This window comes from Bicyclus anynana, chromosome 10, assembly GCF_947172395.1.
Source record: "Bicyclus anynana chromosome 10, ilBicAnyn1.1, whole genome shotgun sequence".
Taxonomy (NCBI): domain Eukaryota; kingdom Metazoa; phylum Arthropoda; class Insecta; order Lepidoptera; family Nymphalidae; genus Bicyclus; species Bicyclus anynana.
Genome location: NC_069092.1, coordinates 7,302,177 through 7,327,435, shown reverse-complemented (window position 1 = coordinate 7,327,435; position 25,259 = coordinate 7,302,177). Strand labels below are relative to the sequence as shown.

Sequence of the window (25,259 nt, the reverse complement as noted above, 5' to 3'; positions counted from 1 at the left end):
GTTACCGAAAACAATTAATCACCATCGTGTTTCTGTAATGTCGATTATCATTTTATTCGCTGTACAGCCTGAACGGAATCCAATATTATACTCAGCACTTACCGGTTTATACTGTAGGTTGTTAGACAAGTGATTATGACTTTACAGCAATCGGAACGATTTGAAAGAGAATAAAATGGTGATTTTATCATAATCAAGTCTTCTAATTTAGTACCGGAAGACAATTGTATGGCTGTATACAAAAAGTTAAATAAATAATTAAAGTAAATATTTGTATTTACTCAATTATTTAACCTGCCCTGTTGTCTCTAAAATAAAGAGATTTAACAAAAACATGCTGATTATAGTAAGTACCTCCTCCATTTTAGAAATCGGTTAAAAAAGTGCATTTCCTTAAACTTCAAATCGGTATTCAAGAACGGAACCGTCCTATTCGTCTCCTTTATTTTTAAAAACGTCCATAATAATTCTAGTACAAATAAAGCGAGCAGGAACTTTGTGCAGAGCCTTTGATCGGCTTTTACTTTCCGAGTTTCAAATAGAACAAATAGCGGCGAACGCAAACACTAGGCTACGGAATATTTTATCACTAAAGCTGGTGGCACACTTACCCAAATATGAAAAATACGCAGTAAATCTTGGACAACTAAAGTCTGTTCAATATAAGTAAATATATTTTGAATAGTGGCTTGTGTATAAATAACGTGCTGGTTGAGTGTCTCTGATATTATATATTTAGTTGTCATTATCGTATCCACTTATACTGAGGGATCATACTTTGTGAAGATACTCAACAGCATGAAACGCTCGCCACTGAGGCTTATATAAGGCGCTTGAGTATATCCCAAATCTCCTCTATGGTTCTCCATTTACCTCTCTATTGAAAACAGTATTATCTACTAATTGCGTCACAAAACAAAATAAAGTAAGCAAAGTAAATAATGTTCGCAGAATCCCCGTTTCGTGGGTTCAAATCAAATGGCCCAACTGATGATACCAGTAAGTGGTTAACCAACGCCTTTAAACAACGAGCAACTTCACAAGGCAGGCAAAGAACACAAATCGCTACCTTATATCGAAGAATCTGAAGATAAGGCGTTAGTGAAAATCTATCTAATAAATAATTCTCATGCCAAATATACAAAAAAAAACTTATAATCGGTTCAGCCGAGACTTTAAACACCGGACTTGAGATTTTATATTATATTATTGGTTTAACTTTAATGTAGAGTAAGTAAAATAAAGTTAGTAAAGTAAATTATTGTTCGCAGAATCCCTGTTTCCCCGTTTCGTGGAGCCGGTCCCAAACGTCACAGTGACGGTGGGAAGGGACGCGCTCCTCGCGTGCGTCGTCGAGGATCTCAGAGGATACAAGGTATTATGAACTAATTTCATTATGAACGTTAATTGAGTAATAATGAGTTTATTTAGAATGTTTCGGATCTGGTAACAATGTTACGAGTAGCTTTAATTAACAATACTTAACTTGGAACTCCTCCTTCAATCGTGTTTGCTGATATATTGGGAATTCTTAAATAAATTATCGTTGAATTTGTGCCATTAAAGATTTATTCACTGAATATTTTAATAGACTTTATTTACACAAAATCCTTGAACTTGATCTTAAGATTTTTCAAACAGGTGAGAGGATTTCAGTGCTGCATATGTTAATAAATTTTGCATCTTGAATTCATAAAATTACAGGGATTTATTAGAAACCTAACGCATTAACAACCTATATTCGGCTCACTGTTGAACACAAGTCTCCTCTCAGAATGAAAGGGTCTAGTTCACTACGCGGGCCTTCACACAAGATGAGAATTAAGAATTCTTAGGTATGCACCTGCATACCACGTGCCTCAAACAGTGAAGGAAAAACATCGTAAACAAAGGTTTATTTACGTCATTTTCCTTGTGAGGTGTATAAAGGTAATTAAATAGTTAATAGTATAATTGACATGGCCAGTGATAGTATACCAATAATACAATACTTCTATTATTAGCACGCTCATATTACTCAACTTAAACATAGAACATCTTATATAATACGAGTACGTATGTAATATAAATTCAATACAACTCCATTGTGTGCCGCACGAAGTTTTAACAAGCCAACTTAATATCACTTTGCTCAGAATGCACGATTCGCCGGTTATTAATCATGCAGGACGGCTAGTTAGCTAAATTGGAATGGCACGCTGAGTACTCGGATTTAAGTGGGAGTAGGTAAAAGCAGAATAGAGTTTTAGAAGACGATTTAATATTCTTTGACAAGTAAATAAGTCCACGCTCGCGCCGCGCTGTGGCGTGGAACAAAGACGTTATTGAATTACCTCATTGTGTGTCCTGAATTTCGAATTATAGTGTGGAATATAAATTGAGCTCCTTTCTTTTATACTTTTTTTTTAATACGCATTATGGATGTGTATTTACTTATTATTATGGAGTATTGTTTACTGTACGTACTGCATTTTTACAGTTTATAGAAATGTAGTTTATCAGAAATATTATAATTCGATTTATTTTCGAGTATGTTCAGCCCATAAATACTTATTGTTTTAATTAACGTTATAACCGGTATGTGATGTCAACGAATTTACATCCCAGTGGCAGTAGTAAAAGGAAGGATGAATTTGATTTTGAATTTATTAGTAAACCCTACACAATTAGTATCGATAGTATCAAACCAGAACGCTTAATATTTTTGTGATATATCTTTACCAGTAAGGTTTTACCACATTGTATGTCAATTTCTGAATTAGTGACTTTTATATTCCTAAATTGAACCGACCTTGAAATCCAGTATATTTTTTATCAGTTAGTAAAGCAAACATAAATAAATAACCGTGCTAGAAATGTCATCAAATACGTAAATCAATTCAACTATAAGTCAAGTATGTACACAGACTACCAGTACAAATAAAATGTACGGGTTTTACGTAAAAATCTACTCGTCATTACCAAAACTTCTAATGATAAATGACATCTCGTGTGGAAAGTCAATCCATTCTCGTTAACATTATGTCATGTTACAGAACTATTTACATAAAAATTACGTTGATAAACCCCGCGCCACGAAACAAGTCTCGTAGACGCGGCGCTAATGTCTTAATGGCGTCTCATTGTCATTTGGCAATAGCGGTCTTATTATCATTTTTGTAAGGCGCTGTCTATTTTAGTTCAGGTTTTAGTTGCCGGACTTCTTTCATGGCGCGGAGTCTACTACCCGCACCTTTTTATGCGAGAAAATCAATGTACGCTTTAATTTCCCTTTTAACCGCATTACATTTTCCATTTTGACGATATTCAATCAATTACTGCGGATAAAACTTGAAAAAAGTTAATAAAAATTTAACTAAACTAAAAATAACAAAAGACTTGTTACTGGTATACTCACGGATTTAAGACTAAAAGCGTAAGGTTTTAGCGTTTTCTGTTCGGTGGATATAATAATAATATGCTCCCGACCGACTTTTCGGTCACGGCGGCTAATCTCATGGTGAGATTAACCATGTACGCAGGAGATATTATAGTGTACAAGTGTATGCGCAAGCACAGGTGCACTCTCTCTTCCCTCACCCTCGAAATCCGATGGGACGGCAGACCGACACGACCGGTGAGAGATCAGGCGCAGGACTGACGGCTTTTACGTGCTCTCCGAAGCACGGGGATGTACTAATACCAACTTCCCAACTTCAGGCTGCTATTAAGATTTTCCTTGTAAGAAAAATCCCAATTACCTATTTTTTTTTTTTGGCCTACCTTTAGTATACCTATACTAATACTATGAAAGTGGTACTGTTTACTCCTATACTCCCTCGACAATGCATTCCACGCAAGTAAAACCGCGGGCCACGGTAAATACGGTAATGCCGTTTCTGTAAATTAATTTTCTTCCCCATTCGCTTTCATGGTCGCTCGTGTTGTAAGAAAGCATTCATAAAAATAACATTACGATGCTAATACACCTTACATTATGATAAACGTTACCGCATAACCTGAAGCATACAGGAATTCTTATAAGTTATAAGAATTCCTTATATATAATTTTAGAATTTTTATATTTTTGTATTATTATTATTATTACTTTTGTATATTTTATATTGGGTAAATACCTTTAAATAAAAATTATTATTATTATTATTATAACATACTGGGAAAATTTAATATTTTTTTTAGAAATTCTCATGCATTGTACATACTTAATATTTTATTGTATAAAAACATTCAAATGTCTCTTATATTTGCACAACTATTCACAACGTCTGTATCATAAATGGATAAACCGATTTGGGTGATGTTTTGTGTAAGACGTACTTGAGATTTTTTTTATAGACTAAATTTTTTTATTCAGTGACGATGCAGTCTAAGATAGTAGCGGCCTAACTGGGAAAAGGTACAACATGAATGTTTATTCTACCCATATCTCTGAGAATATCTGCCTTCATAGGTGTTTTACTGAAAAGCGATAAATAACATCGTACCTTTCTATAAGATATCTACTAATCGGTTTGAAGGAAAATAGGGGTTGAAAGTTTGTATGGAAAATTTTACCGTTTAAAAATTTATTCATAAAATTCAACCCCTAATGTGGTGAAATCAGTGTTGAAAGTTTACATTGATTTTCTCGCGGACGTTATAAAGTCAAGAAATAAGAGATCAAGATCATAAACTAATTAAACGACACTATCTATATGGCATCGCCTTTGTATCTTTAATTGTACCACGACGTTGTTTTTGCTTTTAGCGTAACATAATTTTGAAGTCCGGTTTTCATCCAACGAAAAACGGGGAAAGGGATATACAATTCGATTTGTATATTTTTTATGTAAGAAACGCGTAACTTTTTAATGATAATTTTTTTTTGATATTTTTTTATTACAAAAAATCGCCCTGCCCGTGTATTGTTGTTTTTTTGTCGTTACTAAAAAAAGAAAAAAGAATGTCTGAGAAAGAAAAATCTTTATGATATACGTATGCCTTGAATTAATACAACATCGACTTCAAAGTGATTAGTAGATAAAAAATATTATATTGTTATTTGTCGCTTTTTAGTTTCGTGGGTATGTTTATATTTTTAAGTCAGTTGTAATTTTTTATTTTAATACTTATTCATTGTATTATTACTAATCAAATTGTATCTGTTACATAGGTTGCATGGGTACGAGTGGACACCCAAACCATCCTCAGCATCCACCACAACATAATAACCCAGAACCCTCGCATCAGCCTGTCGTACAACGACCACCGCTCGTGGTACCTTCACATCAAGAACGTGCAAGAAGTGGACAGAGGATGGTACATGTGTCAGGTCAACACAGACCCGATGCGGTCTAGAAAGGGCTATCTACAAGTTGTCGGTTTGTTCCTGTTTATTAATTCACGCTTTAAGTTGCTGTATTGTATATTCACCGCAAATTAGAAACATTTATGCTGACTCACTTTTCGTGTCATTTTGGCATGTTTGTTTAAGCAAAGATAGTACTTACCTATATGTAGCAGGTAGCTATAGTGTTTTTCAGATAGCATGGGTACGTTCGTTTCACTCTTGAAAGTTTGCCGCGACTCACGATTATAGTATACGCCATAAGGCAATTGTTACCGTGTCCATGCTATCTGAAAAACACTTAAGTAATATAATTCGCTTTATACAATAACGAGATATTACGTTTTATAAAGTTATTTTTAAAATTTTATTTATTTATTATCTTTGGATTTCAAAATGTATAATTTATTTTATTAAGTTAAAAAATATCACGTTATAATATGACATCGTATTTTTTTTATATTTTTCACAATTTTAAATAGATTAATGAAAAAAGTCGGTCTAAGTCTTTATAAGTCCACATTAACAAATTACTCAAATAACTCTTAAGTATTTGTGAAAAAAAAAATTAAATCAGTATAGTCGTGTAGCATAACAAGCAAACAGACGCACTTAAGCCAGAGTTATCTGTGGATTTCTCGTAAAATAGGGACGCTCCCTTACAACTATTCATCATCATCATTATCAACCCATATTTCTCACTGCTGAGCTCGAGTCCCCTCTCAGAATGAGAGGGGTTAGGCCAATAGTCCACCACGCTGGCCCAATGCGGATTGGCAGACTTCACACACGCAGAGAATTAAGAAAATTCTCTGGTATGCAGGTTTCATCACGATGTTTTCCTTCACTGTTTGGGACACGTGATATTTAATTTCTTAAAATGCACACAACTGCAAAGTTGGAGGTGCATGTCCCGGACCGGATTCGAACCTACACCCTCCGGAATCGGAGGCAGAGGTCATTTCCACTGGGCTATCACGGCTACAACTATTACAACTATTAGAAGAAAGTAATGGCGCGATATCTACAATACTAGTTTATTGATGTCGTCTAAAATACCTACAACTGTAGTTGAAATATTGTCGACCGCAATACAGTCCTGACACGCAAAGACTTGGCGAAGGCCAAATGTCATAAATAGATAGCTATGGAAACAAGTTTGATTCTTTATTGCGGTAAAGTCTCGAAATTTCATTTAATATCCGGATCTCCGAGAGTTCTGGGGCATTTTTCTTTTCGCCAAAGGGCATTGTAGTTTCTTTGTGCCTTTAAAATATTTTAATCTTCGTGACCCAGGACTTTACTCTTTACAATGTTTTCAATCTTCTTGTATTTGGTTCAACGACCTGACACACATAAACGCGCTTTGTTAATAATTCTGACCTGGTTTGCCGAAAAATTGCTTTTAATAACCAAACTAGATTTAAATTTTGGCTTCGGCCGTGGCTAGTCACCACCTTACCGGCAAAGACGTACCGCCAAACAACTTAGCGTTCCGGTACCACGGTCCAAGATACCGAAATGTAACAAGTTAACCGGCTTCTATCTTAGATTGCATCATCGCTTACCATCATGTGATATTGCAGTCAAGGGCTAACTTGTAAAGGATTAAAAAATTAAAAAAAAAAATTGTTATATGCTAACAATTTTTTTTTTAATTTTTTAATCCTTTACAAGTTAGTAAACCCCACTTTTTAAATGTAGGTATTTCTTTTCATGTGGAAGTGAAAAATTCCAATCCATATAAAAGTGTTTATGCGAGGTATCGTTACATAATAGCTAAATTGAATCATTACGACAACATTTAACTAATGACCAAGTGGTGCAGTGGGTAGTGACCCTGCCTTCTACATCCAAGGCCGTGGGTTTTGTTTCCCGCAACTGGAAAATCTGACAATATCCACAATAACGCGACTCTTACAATTATTGTAAACTAGAGTCCATATTCTGTCTATTCCACTTCTTTTTTTCATACTTTCATTTATGAATGTTTTTGTTAGATCACATGAACTGTATCTAGAAATATTCGCGTCAGAATACATTACACAGACAGACACAGAGTAAATTACAATTGTTGTAGCGTATTCGTCTCACTTCCGTTATATAATGAGTATGAAAGACTCATCCAGTAGGGTACGTTACTGAAGTCTTGACATTCGTATGTACGAGATACGAATATACCTACTAGCTGTTCCCAGTTACTGTGCAAAGATGCGCTCTAATGGTTTTAAAATAATTTACACTAATTCTTAAAGCTAAAAAGACTTTTAAAAAGGTTCCCTTGACTTTTATTGACATGTTATTATACGATGTATTGTATGAGTGTAATATGTACGAATATACTCGTATCTATAATGTGTTTTGTATGTCAGTGATTTTTTGATCAGATTCTTATTAGATGCCTTTAATTGTTGAGAAAATTTCTGGCTGGAAAAAAAGGAAAAATTTTCTTAAAAAAATCTACTACCTATGCCTGGTACTCGTTGAACTTAACGGAGAGATTATTTTCTTTTTTGAACCCTATTTTAAACACGAACAGTCGCGGACATACTATATAAACTTACCAGAGTTTCGGCGCAATCGGATTTCGTTAGGAACACATAAACAACAAGCAAAAAATCGTTTTTAAAGGCTTTTTCTATGTTAGTACGCGTATAGTTGACTTATTTGCTACATTAAACTACCTACTTGTGTAGGTACACCTAGCATTCATTAGCAAAATACCTCGAGAAGAAAATGAAGTAGCTCTCTCTCTCTTTACTTGAGATGGCACGAAAGAGAGAACGTTATTTCTAATGCCCCCTGTGCTATGGAAGGCACCCACTGATCCACATCGTACATATCGGAAGTAGATAAAATTCCTTCGATGCGATCCATACTACGCGGATCAGTGGACCCACTTGTATCACTTTCTATACAAAGAATACCTACATAAAATCCGTTTCATGTGAAGCGTCCGATACATGCGATGCGGATCAGTAGACGTCTGCCATTAGACAATAATGTATCTTTATTACAAGATATCTCGTAGCTTGCATCTTAGGTCAACATACTCGAAGCTGTAAATTTGTATAAATAATATTCTTTTTAGTACCACCAATGATCATCGACAATATGACCTCTACCGATATGGTGGTGCGCGAAGGTACAAACGTCACCATGGTTTGTCGTGCCACGGGGTACCCTGAGCCCTACGTCATGTGGAGACGTGAAGATGGCCAAGAGTTTAACTGTAACAGCGAATTAGGTAAATACATTTTTTATTTATCTTATTACTTTAAATACAATCGACGGCATCCGTGGCGCATTGGTATGCGCGGTAGATTTACAAGGAGGTCCTGTGTTCGATCCCTGGCTGGACCGATTGAGGTTTTCCGAATTGGTCCAGGTCTGGCGGGTGAGAGGCTTCGGCCTGGATTTTCATCCTCCTTGCGTCATCACTTACCATCAGGTGAGATTGTAGTCAATGGCTAACTTGTGTAGAATAAAAAAAAATCTAGGAATCTGTTTAATTGATGTCACATTAGTAAAGTTAAGGTTAAGGTGTAATGATTTGATTTTTTACCAAATCGACGTCTCGATTTATTTTACCAAAAGATTTCTATTTTAAATATTATTGATTTAACAGAGGCATATATTTTAAATTCTAATGTAAATTCAATCAAACAATTGTAATGTTGACACATTTCACAAAACAAAACACAGGGAAAAGAAAAAGGTTGATAAAATAGGTCGAAAATCACGTAAAGATGGAAACCACTTGAAAAGATCAAGGATAACTGTGAATTTTCGATCAAATAAAGAAAGAACATTTCGAATAATTCGAATTCTTGAAAGGGACGAGTTTGAAAATTCCATTGTAGTGCCAAATGTCTCAAGCCAATGCTTCGAGACATCGACCGACCTTCTCTCGAAATGACGACTTGGACCAATTGTTTCAATACAAACAAATTACACAATCGTCGCGTAGCCTAAATATTAAGATACAAGATTGTCAGTTGTAATCTTGCTAGTAGGTATCAAATACTTTTAATATTTATTTTTGGAGTTTACTTCTTATGAACCGATTTTTCATATATAGCCCTCGGTGTGAAAAAAATCATCATCAATATCAACCCATATTCAGCTCACTGCTGAGCTCGAGTCTTCTCTCAGAATGAGAGGGGTTAGGCCAATAGTCCACCACGCTGGTCCAATGCGGATTGAACCGGCGCAGCGACTTCACACACGTAGAGAATTATGAAAATTCTCTGATATGCAGGTTTCCTTACGATGTTTCCTTACGCTTCATCGTTTAAGACACGTGATATTTAATTTCTAAAAATGCACACAACTGAAAATTTGGAAGTGCATGCCCAGACCGGATTGAACCTACGCCCTCCGAATGAAAGGTTAGGATGTTAAATAAAAATTTACTTTTCAGTGAACGTAGTGGATGGGGAAAATCTGACAATTTCCAAAGTATCACGCCTTCACATGGGAGCATATCTATGTATTGCTTCTAACGGTGTGCCGCCATCTATCAGCAAAAGAGTGGTCCTCATGGTGCAATGTAAGTTTACTTTCCCATAATATTCTAGTTTAAAAAAATATATAAAACGCTATAGTTGTAGCTTTACGATTTTTGAACGTTGCCCTCGATTTCTCCAGGATCCCATCATCAGATCTTGACATGATTACTATGGGACCAACTGGAAAGCATACCCTCTTAAACGAAAAAAGAATTTTTCAAATCGGTCCAGGCGTCTTCGAGTAATCGGTGTTAGTTCTATTTCAGAAAGTTCGATTGATTTAGGACATAAGGGTAAGAAGAGCATTTATGTGTATAAATTATTGAAGGTTCTTTTTAGAATTTAAGCTATTATGAAGTATTATTCAAATTAATTTATTATGAAACACGGCTAAAACTCACGTAATACAACGCCGGAGTATACCCGACTAGTTTTGAATCCATACGGGGCCCTTAGTCATGAGCTCGTTCCTGCGACGTGTCGCGTTTTCGTTGTTTCACGTGAGTTTTAGCCGTGTTTCATAATAAATTAATATTAATTCATTGAAGGCCCATTTCGTTAAAAAAATCCTTCAGATTTACAGTTTTTCAGTTTTATTATCAAGAGCTTCTCTGTACATCTGAATACTACACTCAAAACAGACTTCCAAAAGTAGACAAATTTTACCTACATTGTTTTTATTTTCTCATTTAAACATTTGTACTTTTATTTTTTTAATTCTTAAAAATTTTAATAAAATACAAAATATTATACAAATTACTGTTAAAAATGTATAAAAAAATTAACATTCAAATCTCAAATCTCAACGACACAAATGTCTCGCCATTTGAGTACCCAAGCAACCGGTGGTCAGGGCTCCAGAGTGAGGAACCTCTTCACAATACGCGCCGTCTCAAGAATCACTGCCTTCTGTACCCTTGATCCAGCAGTTAAGCGAAAGCTTCTTAAGGTGTTTTCGCATAATCGATATTGAAATACGCATTATTTAATTCACTAATAAATATGTAATATTAATACTTCTGGTTTAACATGGTTACAATAAAAGAGCAATATCTACTTAATTATTATTTCAATACCAATTAATAACAGTCAAATATTTAATCACGGAACGCTTCGAAGGATTAACGTGTTTGCCATAATGAAAATGGGGTTGCAAATGTTTGTATTGATCACTTAGTAATTATAATCAAGGCTTTTTGTTGTTCATTTAACTTTACTGTTAGATTAATATCGTTGTTTCGTATATGTTCTTATCCATCCAGTGAAATTGGTATTTGAATTATAAAATATAGCCCAGAATACATGGAACATTTTTACAATTGATTACTATCAAGTTAATTTTCAGTGAGTAGCTTCATCTTGATGAGACGCTCAACTTTTTTATTTTTATTCTGGTTCTGGTAGCTAGCTGGGTTACCACAATGTACCACAATGTTAATGTATTCATAATAGCTGTGACGTCACACGGGTCTCAGCTGAAAATCTGCGCCGTGTATTATGCTTTTATGTAGTGCACGGCATATGCTGAGCTGAACACCCTTTCTTTTTAAGAGTTACAGACAGACATGTTGTCATAAGGATAGTGTATTTATTGACTGTCTGTAACTTTTAAATATGAATAAATTTAGTTTATTTCTTTCTTTCTTTCAATTTTCTACAAATTGCGTGGTACATTACATTATCTCGACGCTCAGAACTTTTTATTACCTGGTAACCCAGTTAGCTCGAGAATCAAGAATTTTAACTACACAGAAAATTAATTTGATATCCTGTTTGCATTATTTAAACAGAATCAGCTTATTCTTCCCATCATCCGATATTCCCAACCTGAAACGGGCCAACCGAATATATTATATACGGCTTTTATGAATATCTGAGAGCGTAGGTTTAACATGCTCATCGGAGCACGAAAGCATAATATGGCAAATTTTGATGTTAACTATTCACCCGGTTACTGATTTTTGAAGGTATTCAAACGCATATTAAATTAGACTACCTAAATATTTACACTATTAATAACAAATTACATGTATTTTGAAAACAACAATTTTCATTGAATTGTTATGTCCGTGAAATACAAACTTAACAAGAGCATTATATTTAAATTCAGTGTCGAACTATGTTTCGATAGTATCGATAATAAAATAGTTTATCACAAACATTGTCACACTGACATGATCCCCTAAATTAAAATGACATTCAATTAAAACGAATGGTAATTAAGGCAAACGAGAAGCAGCGTTGAATTTAGCTGAGTTTACATCGCATAAATGTACGTATAATATGTCAATTGTTTTCGTTATCTCGTGTTACTTTGTGAACTAACGTGCTCAATGTCAATTAAACTTCCAAATTGGATGTAACACGTGTAAATTAGTCTACTGCTTGTGAAAATAGAATATCAGTCTGAGTTGTGTTTTCCGTCGGTCTGTAGTAAAAGCCATTTACATTTTTATCCTGATTCATAATTTATGTTGATTACATCTCAAAGACGAGTAATTTATCATTATATATAAAGAAACTAGGTTAATTATCAGTAGGTACTTCTTGAAAATTGCGAGAGCACAGATTTTTTTAAAACACTTTGTTTCAAAAAATCGTTCATAATTGTATGGGAACAGTTCAATTTTCCGCACAAAATGAAAGTAATTAGTGTTTAAAACACCTCACATATTTTAATTTGCGATGTGTTCAACGGAAAATTTCTCGCCGCCCTGTTAACTTAACCTGAAAATTCTTACTGCATAGTAAGTACGTGCCCATTTTCACAAAGTTTTCGTTCGTCGGCAGTCGGCGTTCACAAAAATTATTTTTCTTGTAACAGGAGTCGTTAACGAGTATTTACGAGGACAGAGCCCGTCTACCTGACGGAGGCTTCCACTAGGACGGCCATAATTGCGCCCAATTAGAGCATAATGCTGACGTGAATACGGCCAGAACGCGATAATGGCTACAGGCTATCTGTTCTCCACGCTCCCGCTCCGTCGCCTCCGCCTCCCGAAAGGCAATGAGACGATTTCCTTACCCCTAATTCACATTCCGTATCTCGGCACATTCGCTCTGCATTTCTTATAAGACACGTAAAATGTTCACGTAATTTACGCTCGATTAACCAATGAGATTTTCTTATAAATTCGACTCCAAATTTCATTATGGCCGTGATGAAATGTGCTCAGTAATATGGCCATTTGTATGGCGCTGATTATAAATGATGATAAGCATTTATTTACATTAATGGTTCACATTCAAGGGATCGCTTGAATAAACAAGGAGGGAGTCAGATTAATTGGCATAAAGAACATTCTATTTATGTGTTGTTCTAGTAGATTTTTTTTTTTATTGATTTATTATTCTACAAAATACGTATTGGAATTAAGCCAAACAATAATGCAACATAAACCACAGTTTGTTTTACTGCGCACTGGTAATTACAAATAAATAGAAAATATAAAAAACTAAAAAACAAACAAAAAGAGAAAAAACAACAGCAAATTACATAATTATTTTGTAAGTGTTGCTGCGATGCTATACAGGTTATCCCAAAAAGTATCCTTTCAGTATTTACGTTCGTAAATATACTCGTATCATTAAAAAAAATGTTCCGTGTCCGGAAGTTCGTTAAAAATAGTTGGAACAATAAATTCTAGCTATTTCTTATTAATTTGAAAAATAGATTTCATTAAAAATATATATTATCTATGTATATAATAAATTATATATACATATATATATTATACTTTTGTTACGTAGATAGGATGTTCTTAAAGATACTTTTTACTAGCAGTGATAATTTAGTAAGTAGAAATTATTAAAAAACTAGCGGACGCCCGCGACTTCGTCCGCGTGAAACTCGATGTAAACTTTCATCTACCCCTACCCTACCCCTATACTACCCCTACCCTACCCTACCCTACCCCGTTTTCTAATTATTATTAATATGTACTTTAAACAATAACAATAAAGCTGAAATTGACTACGTTTTAGTTAGAAAACATTTGTTTAGGAAAAAGGAAAGGGCTATTTTTATGATTTTTCCGGCAACTATTCGAATTTTTCACGCCTTAAAAACCATCCTAGAACTTCAACGAACATTTTAAAAAAAGAATTGGCCAAATTGGTCCAGGCGTTGCTGAGTTATGCGCTTACCAACGCATTTTGCGATTCATTTTTATATTATAAGATATATAAAAATGAAAATTTTTGCCACGTTGTGCTACGTAGTATACTTATAGACACTTGCGTTTCAGTTCCGCCAATGCTATCGATCCCGAATCAGTTGGAGGCTGCATATGTAGGGCAGGACGTAACGCTGGAGTGTCACACGGAGGCCTACCCCTCCTCCATCAACTACTGGACTACGGACCGCGGCGACATGATTATATCCGGTTAGTAACGAATCTATTACTGGCTAAGTGCTTTTTAAGATAAATAAAATACGTTTATTATTGATTAAAACCTTAACCTTAACCTCCTACCTACATCTGTACTACTCATAGTACTAGTACGTAAGAACAAAAGAACATACTAAACAGAAAATATCTCTGACTAGTAGATGCCGCGCGGTTTCACCCGCGTGGTTCCCGTTCCCGTAGTAATACAGGGATAAAATAATATAGCCTATAGCCTTCCTCGATAAATGGGCTATCTAACACTGAAAGATTTTTTTAAATCAAATTTTTCAATCAAACAAACAAACAAACAAACTCTTCAGCTTTATAATATTAGTATAGATTAGTATAGATAGGCAGGAGGTTTGCATACCTATAATTATGTATTTATTTTTGAAGATCCATACCTCAAAAGAAAAAACGGAATTCTGAAGAGATTATTTTTAACCGACGCTAAAGCGTTCAAATACAACAAATGCATTTCCAAGTAAATGTTCACATGACAGCGTTTTTAAAACACAACGCTTTTTATCGAGCAGTGTTGCATTTTCAATTTTGTATGTTAGACGTTCATTTAACTTCATAGAATATTCGAATCATGCGAATGAGGACTTATGAGATTTGTTGTCCGATGTACCTATTTCTGTCTGTCTGTCTATTCATCCGTCTGTCAAGATCTTGGGAACCCTTGAAGGTATCGAGTTGAAATTAAACTCATAATATACTCAGGTGTACGATCCCTTGAGGCTATGAAAAATTTAACTTAATGTAATAAAAAGATGCTGCTGTTTATGCCGCAAAAAAACGTATCTAACGTACAAAATCAAAATTCTTAGGGTTCCGTTAGAAAATTTGTAATAAATAACAAAAAACATAATCTGTATGCGAGGAATGGTTAACAAATTTGGAATTGTTAACTCAATTATTGTCATGTGGAGTAGGTATCATATGGACTGTAATGGCACAATCTGTTATAGTATGTTTTCTTATCACATAAATAATTTTAATTCATTATTTTTATTATGTCTTGCTCTCGATTTATGACGAATGGAATATTCCTTACAAATGCTTGTAAGGAACCCTCGGTGGGCGACTGGTGTTTTTGCTCAGTTTTTTCTCCAAGCGTTTTATAAAAAATACTTAAAATACTTTTAGCTACGTTGCCTTACCTCGATACAGAGCTACGTAGCATAGATACACGAGGAAACACAATCTGACATTAAATTAGCCGAGCCGCCGCCGCCGCCTATTGTGCATTTTATAAATATTTTATATCGTTTCTGTGCTCTTTCTGGTATTCAATAAAGTATATTTTCATTTCATTTCATTATTCAAGTAATTCGGTTACAGGTAACAAGTACACTACATCGCTAAACGACGATGGTTACAGTCGAAAAATGAAGCTCACTGTACGGAAAGTGTCGTCTAGAGATTTTTCTTCTTACCGCTGCGTAGCCAAGAACTCTCTAGGAGAGACCGATGGGCTCATACGTTTAGATGGTAAGCATCATAGAATCATTGCTTATATATCTTAATAGCCCCGTGGTTTAAGCCACGTAGTTCCTGTTCCCGTGAGAAGTACAAGTACAGGGATAAAATATAGTCTATGAGACTCAAATATAACGTGGCTTTCTAATGGTAAAAGAATTTTCCTCTTCACAATATAAATATAGATTAACGAAAACGAAAAAAAAAAACGAAAATTTATTTCACTTATTTTAATAACATTACAAAAATATTAGGTTTGTTATTAGATACTTCCATCATTAGAGGTTATCATCAGACTATTTTAAGCAACCCATGCAGGGTTACATCAATTTCTAAACAAAAAACACATAGTGTTATGTTAGCGCCACCCATGACTACAACTTATGACATCAAAATCCGTTATAAAACACGTCCACTTGACCATCAAGACACTTTTATAGAGTTTAAATGGCAAACGTTTTCTTATTAAAAAAACTGAATCTAAATCTCAACACTCATTTCCATGATTACATAATGAAACGTGCTTCCGTAGTAATTAATTTAAACTAGTGCATTATTTCATTATTCTGTACGTAATTTATTTTGGCTTGTCTAGAAATACCAGCACCGTCCACAACGAGTACCACTGTTAATTATGTCCCGACGTTTCCTCAGAGGAAAAAAGGTAACTATCATAATTAGATATCAAATACGCTGCGCGAAAGCAAATGTTGTTTCTGTATTCACTAGTCGACGTCCCGCGTAGTTTCCGTTCCCGTTAGAATACGGGAATAAAATATACTCAAATAAAGTAGCTTTCTAGTGGTAAAAGTATTTTCAAAATCGGCTCAGTAGATCCAGAGATTACCCCCTACAACACCATGAATTTTACCTCTTCATAATATTAGAGTCAGAAAGTACGAAACTCTTGAATACAATTTTTTTTAAGAATATATGCCATATTTTTTTGTAAATGAAAAAAATTTCTGTTCCCTTTCAACTAGTCAGAAAATATTATGTTTGGGGTGGGGTACAAAAATAATCCAGCGGGCTTGGATAGAACCACGACCTCTCAGTGACGAGTCCGACCCCTTTAGCGTGGAACTATTGAGGTATCGAATGCCTGCGCTGTGCAAATGAAAAAATCTGCATCCACCAATAAGAAAGTTCGAAACTCTTGAATAAATTAATGTCATAACAGCATTCCGATCCAATGAAACCCTTTTCGGAATCTGATTTGAAATTAATTTTTCATGTTTATCTCGAATTCCCCCGTAGAACTGCTTATTGGAAAATTTGAAACTCAATACAGCTAAAGTACGATTAGAAGGGCCAAAAGCAGCTCAAACTTCTGTTGCCCCCACGTGCTGTTTATACATTCATCGTCGGACTGAACCCGATCGGGAAAGGCCTTCGGTGAATTCTGTATTTATTGCTCCCCGCAACCAGTGCTTCCGTACAATTGGGTCGTTAGTAATATTATTGTGGGAAAAACGATTCTGTTTGCTCTTTGACTTCCAATGTACGTTTTTATTGTTACAGATTTCGGGGTTTCCTCTACATTCTTTACGATTGTGTTCAACCTGGATATCCTTTGTTATAACATTGTCGTGTTCTTATTGTTTTATGTGATTTCTTTTAGGTAAACAAAAGAATCGTTGGAGAGACAGTTCAGCGGAGAATAGAGTTATCGGAGACTACGAGGTTGAAGAATGGAAAGATTTAGGTGAGTTAACAATTCAAGCTTTTGAACGTTCAATATATAATTTTTTATCTGGTTGTAGTCGCAATATTATTTTTATGTGAATAATAACAGTGATAATGAAATTTATTAACGAGTAGATTGGGATTATTTTTGTATAAATGAATGGTTTTTATAGAGTATAAATTGACTTCGACTAATTCAGAACTTTAGAACCTTCTTTGTCTTTTGAAAATTAGTGTAGCTATTGTTAAGTTAGTATTGACTAAGTACGTGTTCGGATGGAATTAAATGAGTAGAGTCAAAAAAGTTTCGTTACTTGGTATTTTTTATGCTTTAATGACCCACTTAACCGACTAGATTAAAAGTTTGGCAAGACTATTTGCTTAAAAAAATATTGCTTTTCATTAACATTTGTTTTGATTTTTGACAACCTCTCCGGTATAGTTGGTAGTGATGTGGTTCACAACAGAGAGGTCCTGGGTTCGATTTCCTGTTCGAGTCAGTTTAGGATTTAATATGTTTATTTTAAGTTAGCTCAGGTCTGGTCTTGTACCTTGGCATCGCCGGTAGCGAGTGACCACCCTACCGTCATAAACGTAGGTACTGTCAAGCGTAGGTCATTAAGCGTTCTGGAACGATGCCACGTAGAGCCCGCTACTATCTTAGACTGCACTTAAGATCAAGTGAAATCGCAATCAAGGACTAATTTGAAATTGAATATATATTTGTTTAATTAATGTATAAATAAAGTTCTACAAAAATCACATTAGGCATAGCATAATTAAAAGTTTTAACAATGGGCTTTGTTCTAGATTATGAGTCGACCCAGTCTTCGAGGTCATCAACTATACGTGGCTTTATTCATCCGTCATACCTACTGGCAATGGCGCTTATTAGCTGACATGCGGTTAAGAGCTACGTCGGAGTTTTGTAGTGCCAATTGACTATTGAAATGAACTAATAAACAAATGAAACTGTGGAAGTTAATATAGTTATTGTTACAGTGTAAAACAGTTGAAATACAATTGTGTAGTATTAAATAATTATAAAATTACAAGTAAGTAAAATACCTATGACTTTCTACTTCAATAAAGATCTATACTTTTGTGGAGGCATAATTTGAAATTATTTTATGTGGTTACGCATAGTATTGCCTAAAAATATAGAGTCGAGAAATAAACAAATAACTAAATCCAATACATTTTCGTATGCAACTTTTTGTTACTTGGTAATTGTATCCACAACTCTACGAATATTTACGACAAAAATGTAATTTTTTTAAACCGTTTAGAATTTTTTCAACGTATAAAATAATAATGATGATGTACCAGAAAATATTGTGAGCTTTTCAAAATAAAAAACGAGATTTTTTTTAAAAACTAAGTTTTACTCTTGCTTGACTGAAATTACTTAAATTTGAATACTTTTAAATCTAGATCAATTTACCCGTTATTTTTGCTTTGAAACAGAGATTATTGTCGTCAAGCGAAACTTTATGGTCATTACTATCATTTCTAGTATCAACACCAGTAAGTTAAACTTAACATTGTTCGTTTGAAAAAACATTTAGCCGTGCAGCCAAAAATCCGTAGGCCTAATGTCCTTCAGGAAGAACTAATGTCGAATATAACTTTTCTCGTATCCCGACTCACAACCGTGCATTCCGCTGAAGTAAAGCCAACTTGTACACCTACGTGCAATGTGTAACTTTGAATACAAGTCAAATGGAATTTCCCAGACGATTATAACTTAAAACGATTTTCAACGAAGAAAATTTTGGTAGGTGCTGTGTAACTTCGTAGTTGTTTTTATTTTATAATTATATATTTAAAGTTTGCTCAAAAGCAAATACTCAAGTTAGGTATACACCTTGCAACCCAGTTGTAGAGATTGGATTTTATTGATTTTTTTTATTTATTCTAAGACTAAAAGTACCTATACTCAGTAAAAGTTACCACTAAAACTTTGTATCATTTATTTTTCATTTATATGCCTACTCGACGGATCGAGTTATGATTGGGTTAAGGTGAAAAAATAATAATTTACAACCTGATTTTGTTCTGGATCTACGTGCATAAAAGTACTTTTTACAATCCGTAGGTATTTGTTTTGCTTTTTTAAGATATTTTGTACTATTTTCTTTGTATTTTATTTTTTATTTAACTAGTCAGGTCATGTTTTACTATAAAAAAATTACCTTACGTTACCACATAATCATTTACTTATTATTGATTTTAATTATAATATTCAATTGTAACGATTTTCATAAATATTAAGGTGAAGAAAAACTTTGGTATAATTGTAAAAAAAATGTATTAGTAGAGCCTAATTTACTGGCTTCTTCCTTTATGAATCCAACTTTTTATTCCCCAGTGAAGTATAAGAAATTTTAGTTCTTTATTATATTTATAAAAGAACCAAAGTTTTCGATGCTCCCTGTGGTACAAAAAGTTAGATTTCAATAGAAGCTGCCATTTTAAGCGTATCTTTATAAAAGACTGATAGATTTTACGATAGCAATTGTGCCATATCTGAATTAATATCGAAATTCTACTTACTAATAAAAATATCAAATGTATATAAAATAATATCAAAGTGTTGCTTACCGTAAATCCAAGAAATAGTATTAACCCCATAGAATTTATGTAAATTACCTACTTATGTAATATATATCATAATTATAAATATACTAATGTATAAGTTCAGTTATCCCATTCATGTTCCGCCTACTACCTACTTTAACCTATATTATGCATTGAACCTTGGCATACTATTATATTTTCTTAATATGAATGATTTTAATCATTATTATCAACTCGTAATATTGCATTTATTTTGATTTTTTTAATATTATGTTATTTATTGCAGTACTATTCTGTCTACGTATGTATCTCTAATATCTGTCTCCAAAGAAAATGTGGTTCAACATTCTAAGCAAATATGACAAACCGACTAAACGTTGGACGCTTAAGTCTTGTACCTAAATAAATAGGTATCTGAAATACAAATATCATCCTTGATATTTGATGCATCCAAGCATAGTTCAAATATGTCCACTCTCTCGAGTAAGAGGTACCTACAGCGAAGGAATCTGTTGTATATTTAAGTAAAGATAAAAATCAAGTAGGTACTGCTTCACGCATAATAGATATGAGTAGGAAGGGGAGTACAATATAAAGACAACTTGAAAAAATACGGTGAAAGAACAAAATATAAACCTAACTTGGTTTTAATTTTGTAAATAATTCTTATTATTTTATAGTACAAGACAATATTATTACATAATTATATGTATAAAGTGCTTTATGTTAATTTATATTATGCATTATTTATAATTTAATTTTAACAGAATTATTAATAATAGCTATGATAAAATTGCTTGTGAACAATTCCCAAAATAAAAAAATATTCATTTTTATATCCGTCATTGATTTTATTAGGACTAGTACGACACTAATTTGGATGAAAGTAAACATAAATGCTTATAAAGCATTTATTGTATAAGTCACCGTTAAATTGTAAAATAGGTTACTTTATAATCGCATTCGCGATATTGTAATATGTCGATATATTGTGAACTGAACATACTGATTACAATTTAACGTGTTATTTTTCGGTATATGTATATGTAAAAATACCCCCGGTGACGCTGTAGTGGTCCCACATGGAGCCATCGGCACTTACTCAACACGAAAAAAAAAAGTATATGTAAACCGAAAAATAACACGTTAAATTGTAATTAGTATGTTCAGTTTACAATATATCGACAGATTACAATATTGCGAGTGAGATTATAAACTAACGTGTTTTACAATTTACCGGTAACATATACATATTACAGTGGCGTAACTATAGGATGGCAGGGCTGGCAAATTGCCATGAGCCCACGGTCCGAAGTGCCTATAGTTTGAGAGGTTGTGAGCTTATAAGTAATCTAACATTGACAACAAATACAATGACCATCTCTCTTAGGCAACACCCAAATAATTCGGTGAGCCTTAGATGGTATAGTTACACCACTGAATAGCAGTTATAGTTTAATGATTCATATAACACCAGCTATAATTTTCCAGTAAGAAGCATCATAACATCAAAAAAAGTCGACCAATAGCGGTTCTATCGAAAACATTGCCCTCTTTTTCCTCCTGTCGCAACAAAAAAGAGACCGATATTTTCTATATTATTATTTTTTTTATTGAGAAAGAAATAATAAGGAACTTTAGCTAACTTAACCTAATAACTATACAAATCATGCCCACGTGGAATGATGGCAAGAATACTGGCTGCATTTTCGCGCTGGACAGCCTGGCTGATCCTTTGCGCAAAGAATGAGCCATAATTATTAATTGGACCCCAATTGGTCGGCATTTATCTTTATCTTCTCAACATAGTACTGGTGCGATTCATATACCTACTTATGATCATAAAAATCACTCAAATTATTATTATTTATTATGACTTAGATATTACACTTTCAATAGTATAGGTAGCAACATCATAATATTTTTATTATGATACGAAGTCAGTCTAGATATTAGTAATAACCATTTATCTGAAAAAATCAAGCACTTGTTAACTACGTAACCATAGACATCGTTAGTTGTTTCTGTAAAAATATAAAATAAATAACTTTTTATAAAAAAATGTGTATTATTTCATTTCCTTTAAGCTTAAAAAATAACTAAAGATATTATTGAAAATATGCAGAATTTTTTAATTGTTTTTATAATCATATTTATTAATCTATGTGGCATAAGACATTTATTGTTTTAAAAAATATTACGTACGTACTCATGACAACAGAGTAGAAATCGTGAACAATACATGTATGGTTAGATAAAATAATCAAAAATAGAGTGGGAACTATAAAAGAAGATAAGTAATATCACGATACATATTTTCCTAAAAAAATTCTCTCTGCTAACATAGCTGTTTAATAAACGACCTAAATGAAATTAAGACAATTATGCACATTAGTCTGCCTCAGTTTTGATGCGCTAGTGCCCTATCTCTAGTACAAAATATCATTGCCGGCGACCTACTTATAGTAATGGAAACTAACACTTTACAACTTCCAAGCCTTATCCAGTTGCATCGCGGTGATCTCTCAGCAACGCCAGAAAATATGAGACGTCGAGCTGCAGACTCTATTGTTTCCAAAATTATTACACATTTATTCGTAGTGGAGTCTCGTTTTGCATAAAATAATAGGCGGAGGTATCTGGACGGTAGAGTCTTGATGCACTTATACTAAGGCGAGATAACTGACGGGCTGGGATATACGGGTAACTCTGCCAGTTTTTTAAATTTGAAAGATGCATTGCAGAGTTATCCTCAGAGCTAGGGGCAAGAACAGTCGCTTCATTTTCGCATGAAATATGCTAAAGGCTTTATGAACTAGCATTGCCCGCAGTTAATTATTTATTTCTTTAACAATACCAAATTGTGGTTCTTTGTGTTATAAGGACAATTATAAACATACAGAAAGACAAATAAGACTAGCAAGGTTATAACAAGCAATTTACAAGAAAAATAAAGCATTTTTCATACATTATTATTGTATAATATTTATGCAAAGTCAAGTAGTCATATTAAACAAAATGCGTCATCGTTACTGTAGACTTAGTTCAATTAATACCTGATGTCTAGAAGTTATTTTTTTATACCTTACTTTATGTTTTGTGGATTTTCATGACGATATTTTGAGTTGAGTAGTATTCGTAAGAAAAAAAATCAAACAAATACACTCACACTTTGCATTTATAATTTAGCAGACGCCCCGTGGCTTCACCCTTAGTTCCCGTTCCCTTGGGAATATGGGGACAAAATATAACCTATGTTACATGGTGAAGATGTAACTTACTATTGATAAAATAATTTTGAATATCAGTTCAGTAGCTTCAGTGTTTATAACCATACAAACTCACAACCTTTGCATCTGTATAAAATAAGTTTAGAAGAATTATTAATGACTATAAAGTATACAGGGGGCTAGGGAGTGTTTCCCATAACTGTAAGGTTATATTCTTTAAGGAAAATTAAATAAAAATGTCTAAGGAACATATTTTCTAAAATGAATACTTTCAGAGTAAAACATATTTCTTTTGTAATTATATCTTAAATTGTGTCCCTTATATCGCATCTTTACTCGTATATTCTGACCTAGCCAAACTAATTAATTGATAAATATTATAAAGTAGCTTACTATTGAAGTGCGGCGTGCCAGTTGCAATATCTCGTCGATGTCGACAGTCTTACCACCACGATAACGTATTTTAAAATAAAGGTTACATGGATAGTCGGAATTATTTGAATAACTTTGTATGAAAACATAAAAGTTTGTATTTTTTAGTTAAAAAAATATATATGTAGTTCGGCTCCTGTATGTGGATTTGTCAATACCTTGAAGTTATGGGAAATATACAACACCCTGTATATGTACCACCTCTCAGCCTATTAGATGTACTCGAAGCTAGATGTAGATACATGATGATACTATCCGTCGGAGGGAAGGACGGCTAACTCCACTCGCTTGCAAGATTTTTTTTTCATTGAACTATTTTTGCGTCCAGCATACGAGTAGGCAGCTTCTGTTACTTTTCATACTCGCGAACTCTTTGAGGTGTATTCGTTCGAAAATTTTGTCTAGTTTGTGAATTTAAATAAGAGATGGTCAGTATTTACAGATTTAAAAAGAAATGTCTCGTATGTTATTAAAAGTATCTACTAATTAAAATAATATGTTGAAAATCTGTAAATCATTAATTAGGTAGTAGGTTATTAAAAGGTGTTTTAATTGGTATTAATCTATGCTGTATTTGTGTCTAAAATTACATTATAAACACAATAATGCAGCGTTGATTTATATGATGGCTTTAATAGTTATTAATGTCTATACTATACGCTGTATAATTATGACCAAAATAGGTACGATGTTCTCGTAGTAATTGCTTAAAAATGGTTGTTTGTGGCTGAACAAAATCTCATAAAATTAAGAAAATGTAATATTTAAACGCTCAATTACAGTAGAATTACTTTAATGGTAGTCATTATTAAATGTCATTTAAATCCATATAAATTACCTTCCATTATTTTTTTTCATTATTCTCAGTATGAAGATTTTATTGCTAAGAATTATTCTATTTATCAATCCCGTTTCATATTTATTTAAAGATATATATTGCGCTTGCATGCTAAAGGTTCCGATTCATCACGAAAATATACGTTTCTCAGTCACTGAGATTATCATATTTTATCATGAAATCTCAGAAAAAACAGTACATTTGGATTACACAGTGAAAATCTAAAAGAATAATTGAATACGTTTAGTATGGAAACGCTGCAGAGAATCCAATCCAGTAAATAACTAGAACAGATATTGTAGTACTTGATGCTATAATGGCGGAGCTCCTTGCAATTCCGCCTCGAGGGGATCCCAGTCGAGGCAAACCATTCGATTACGCAGTTGTGCATACACAATTTAGCACTATGAAATTACACCCGTTGAATCTACAAACTGCTCCATTTATACGGCAAATATAATTTAAGTAAATTAGCAGTAGAGCTGTTTGTTGAAAAGTAACGTGCGGGAAAGTACTACAGCATGCTTGTATGTAGTGCACGGCATATGCTGAGCTGTACACCCTTTCTTTTTAAGGGTTACAGACAGACATGCTGTCATAAGGATAGGGTACTGACTGTCTGTAACTTTTAGATTTGAATAAATTTATTTTTTTTCTTTCTTTTCTTTGCTTATTTCTGTCGGAGAGAAGAGCATGTATGCGGTGTAATTACCATGAGGTCTGATTTTTAAAGGAGACGCCCTTAGATTGTCGTTCCAACCGTCTTCTCTGCTTCTGTCT

General features: G+C 33.7%; 1 protein-coding gene across 1 annotated transcript; it reads left to right on the top strand.

Annotated features, from left to right (window-relative positions):
* Positions 1 to 617: 617 nt before the first annotated feature.
* On the top strand, positions 618 to 19,294 carry LOC112043595 (lachesin-like). The gene is made up of 10 exons (XM_052884007.1): positions 618 to 631; positions 1,255 to 1,375; positions 5,153 to 5,360; positions 8,418 to 8,573; positions 9,750 to 9,878; positions 14,085 to 14,222; positions 15,576 to 15,725; positions 16,309 to 16,377; positions 17,335 to 17,418; positions 18,210 to 19,294. The coding sequence occupies exons 1-10, from the start codon at positions 618 to 620 to the stop codon at positions 18,296 to 18,298; spliced, it is 1,158 nt and encodes a 385-aa protein (XP_052739967.1). The 3' UTR covers positions 18,299 to 19,294.
* The last annotated feature ends 5,965 nt before the right edge of the window (positions 19,295 to 25,259 follow it).

What these genes read in the sequence shown, in the direction of transcription:
- LOC112043595 (XM_052884007.1), top strand. An exon ending in TAACTGTAACAGCGAATTAG is followed by an intron (nt 8,574 to 9,749) that starts GTAAATACATTT and finishes TTTACTTTTCAG; the next exon opens with TGAACGTAGTGGATGGGGAA. An exon ending in GTTTCCTCAGAGGAAAAAAG is followed by an intron (nt 16,378 to 17,334) that starts GTAACTATCATA and finishes GATTTCTTTTAG; the next exon opens with GTAAACAAAAGAATCGTTGG.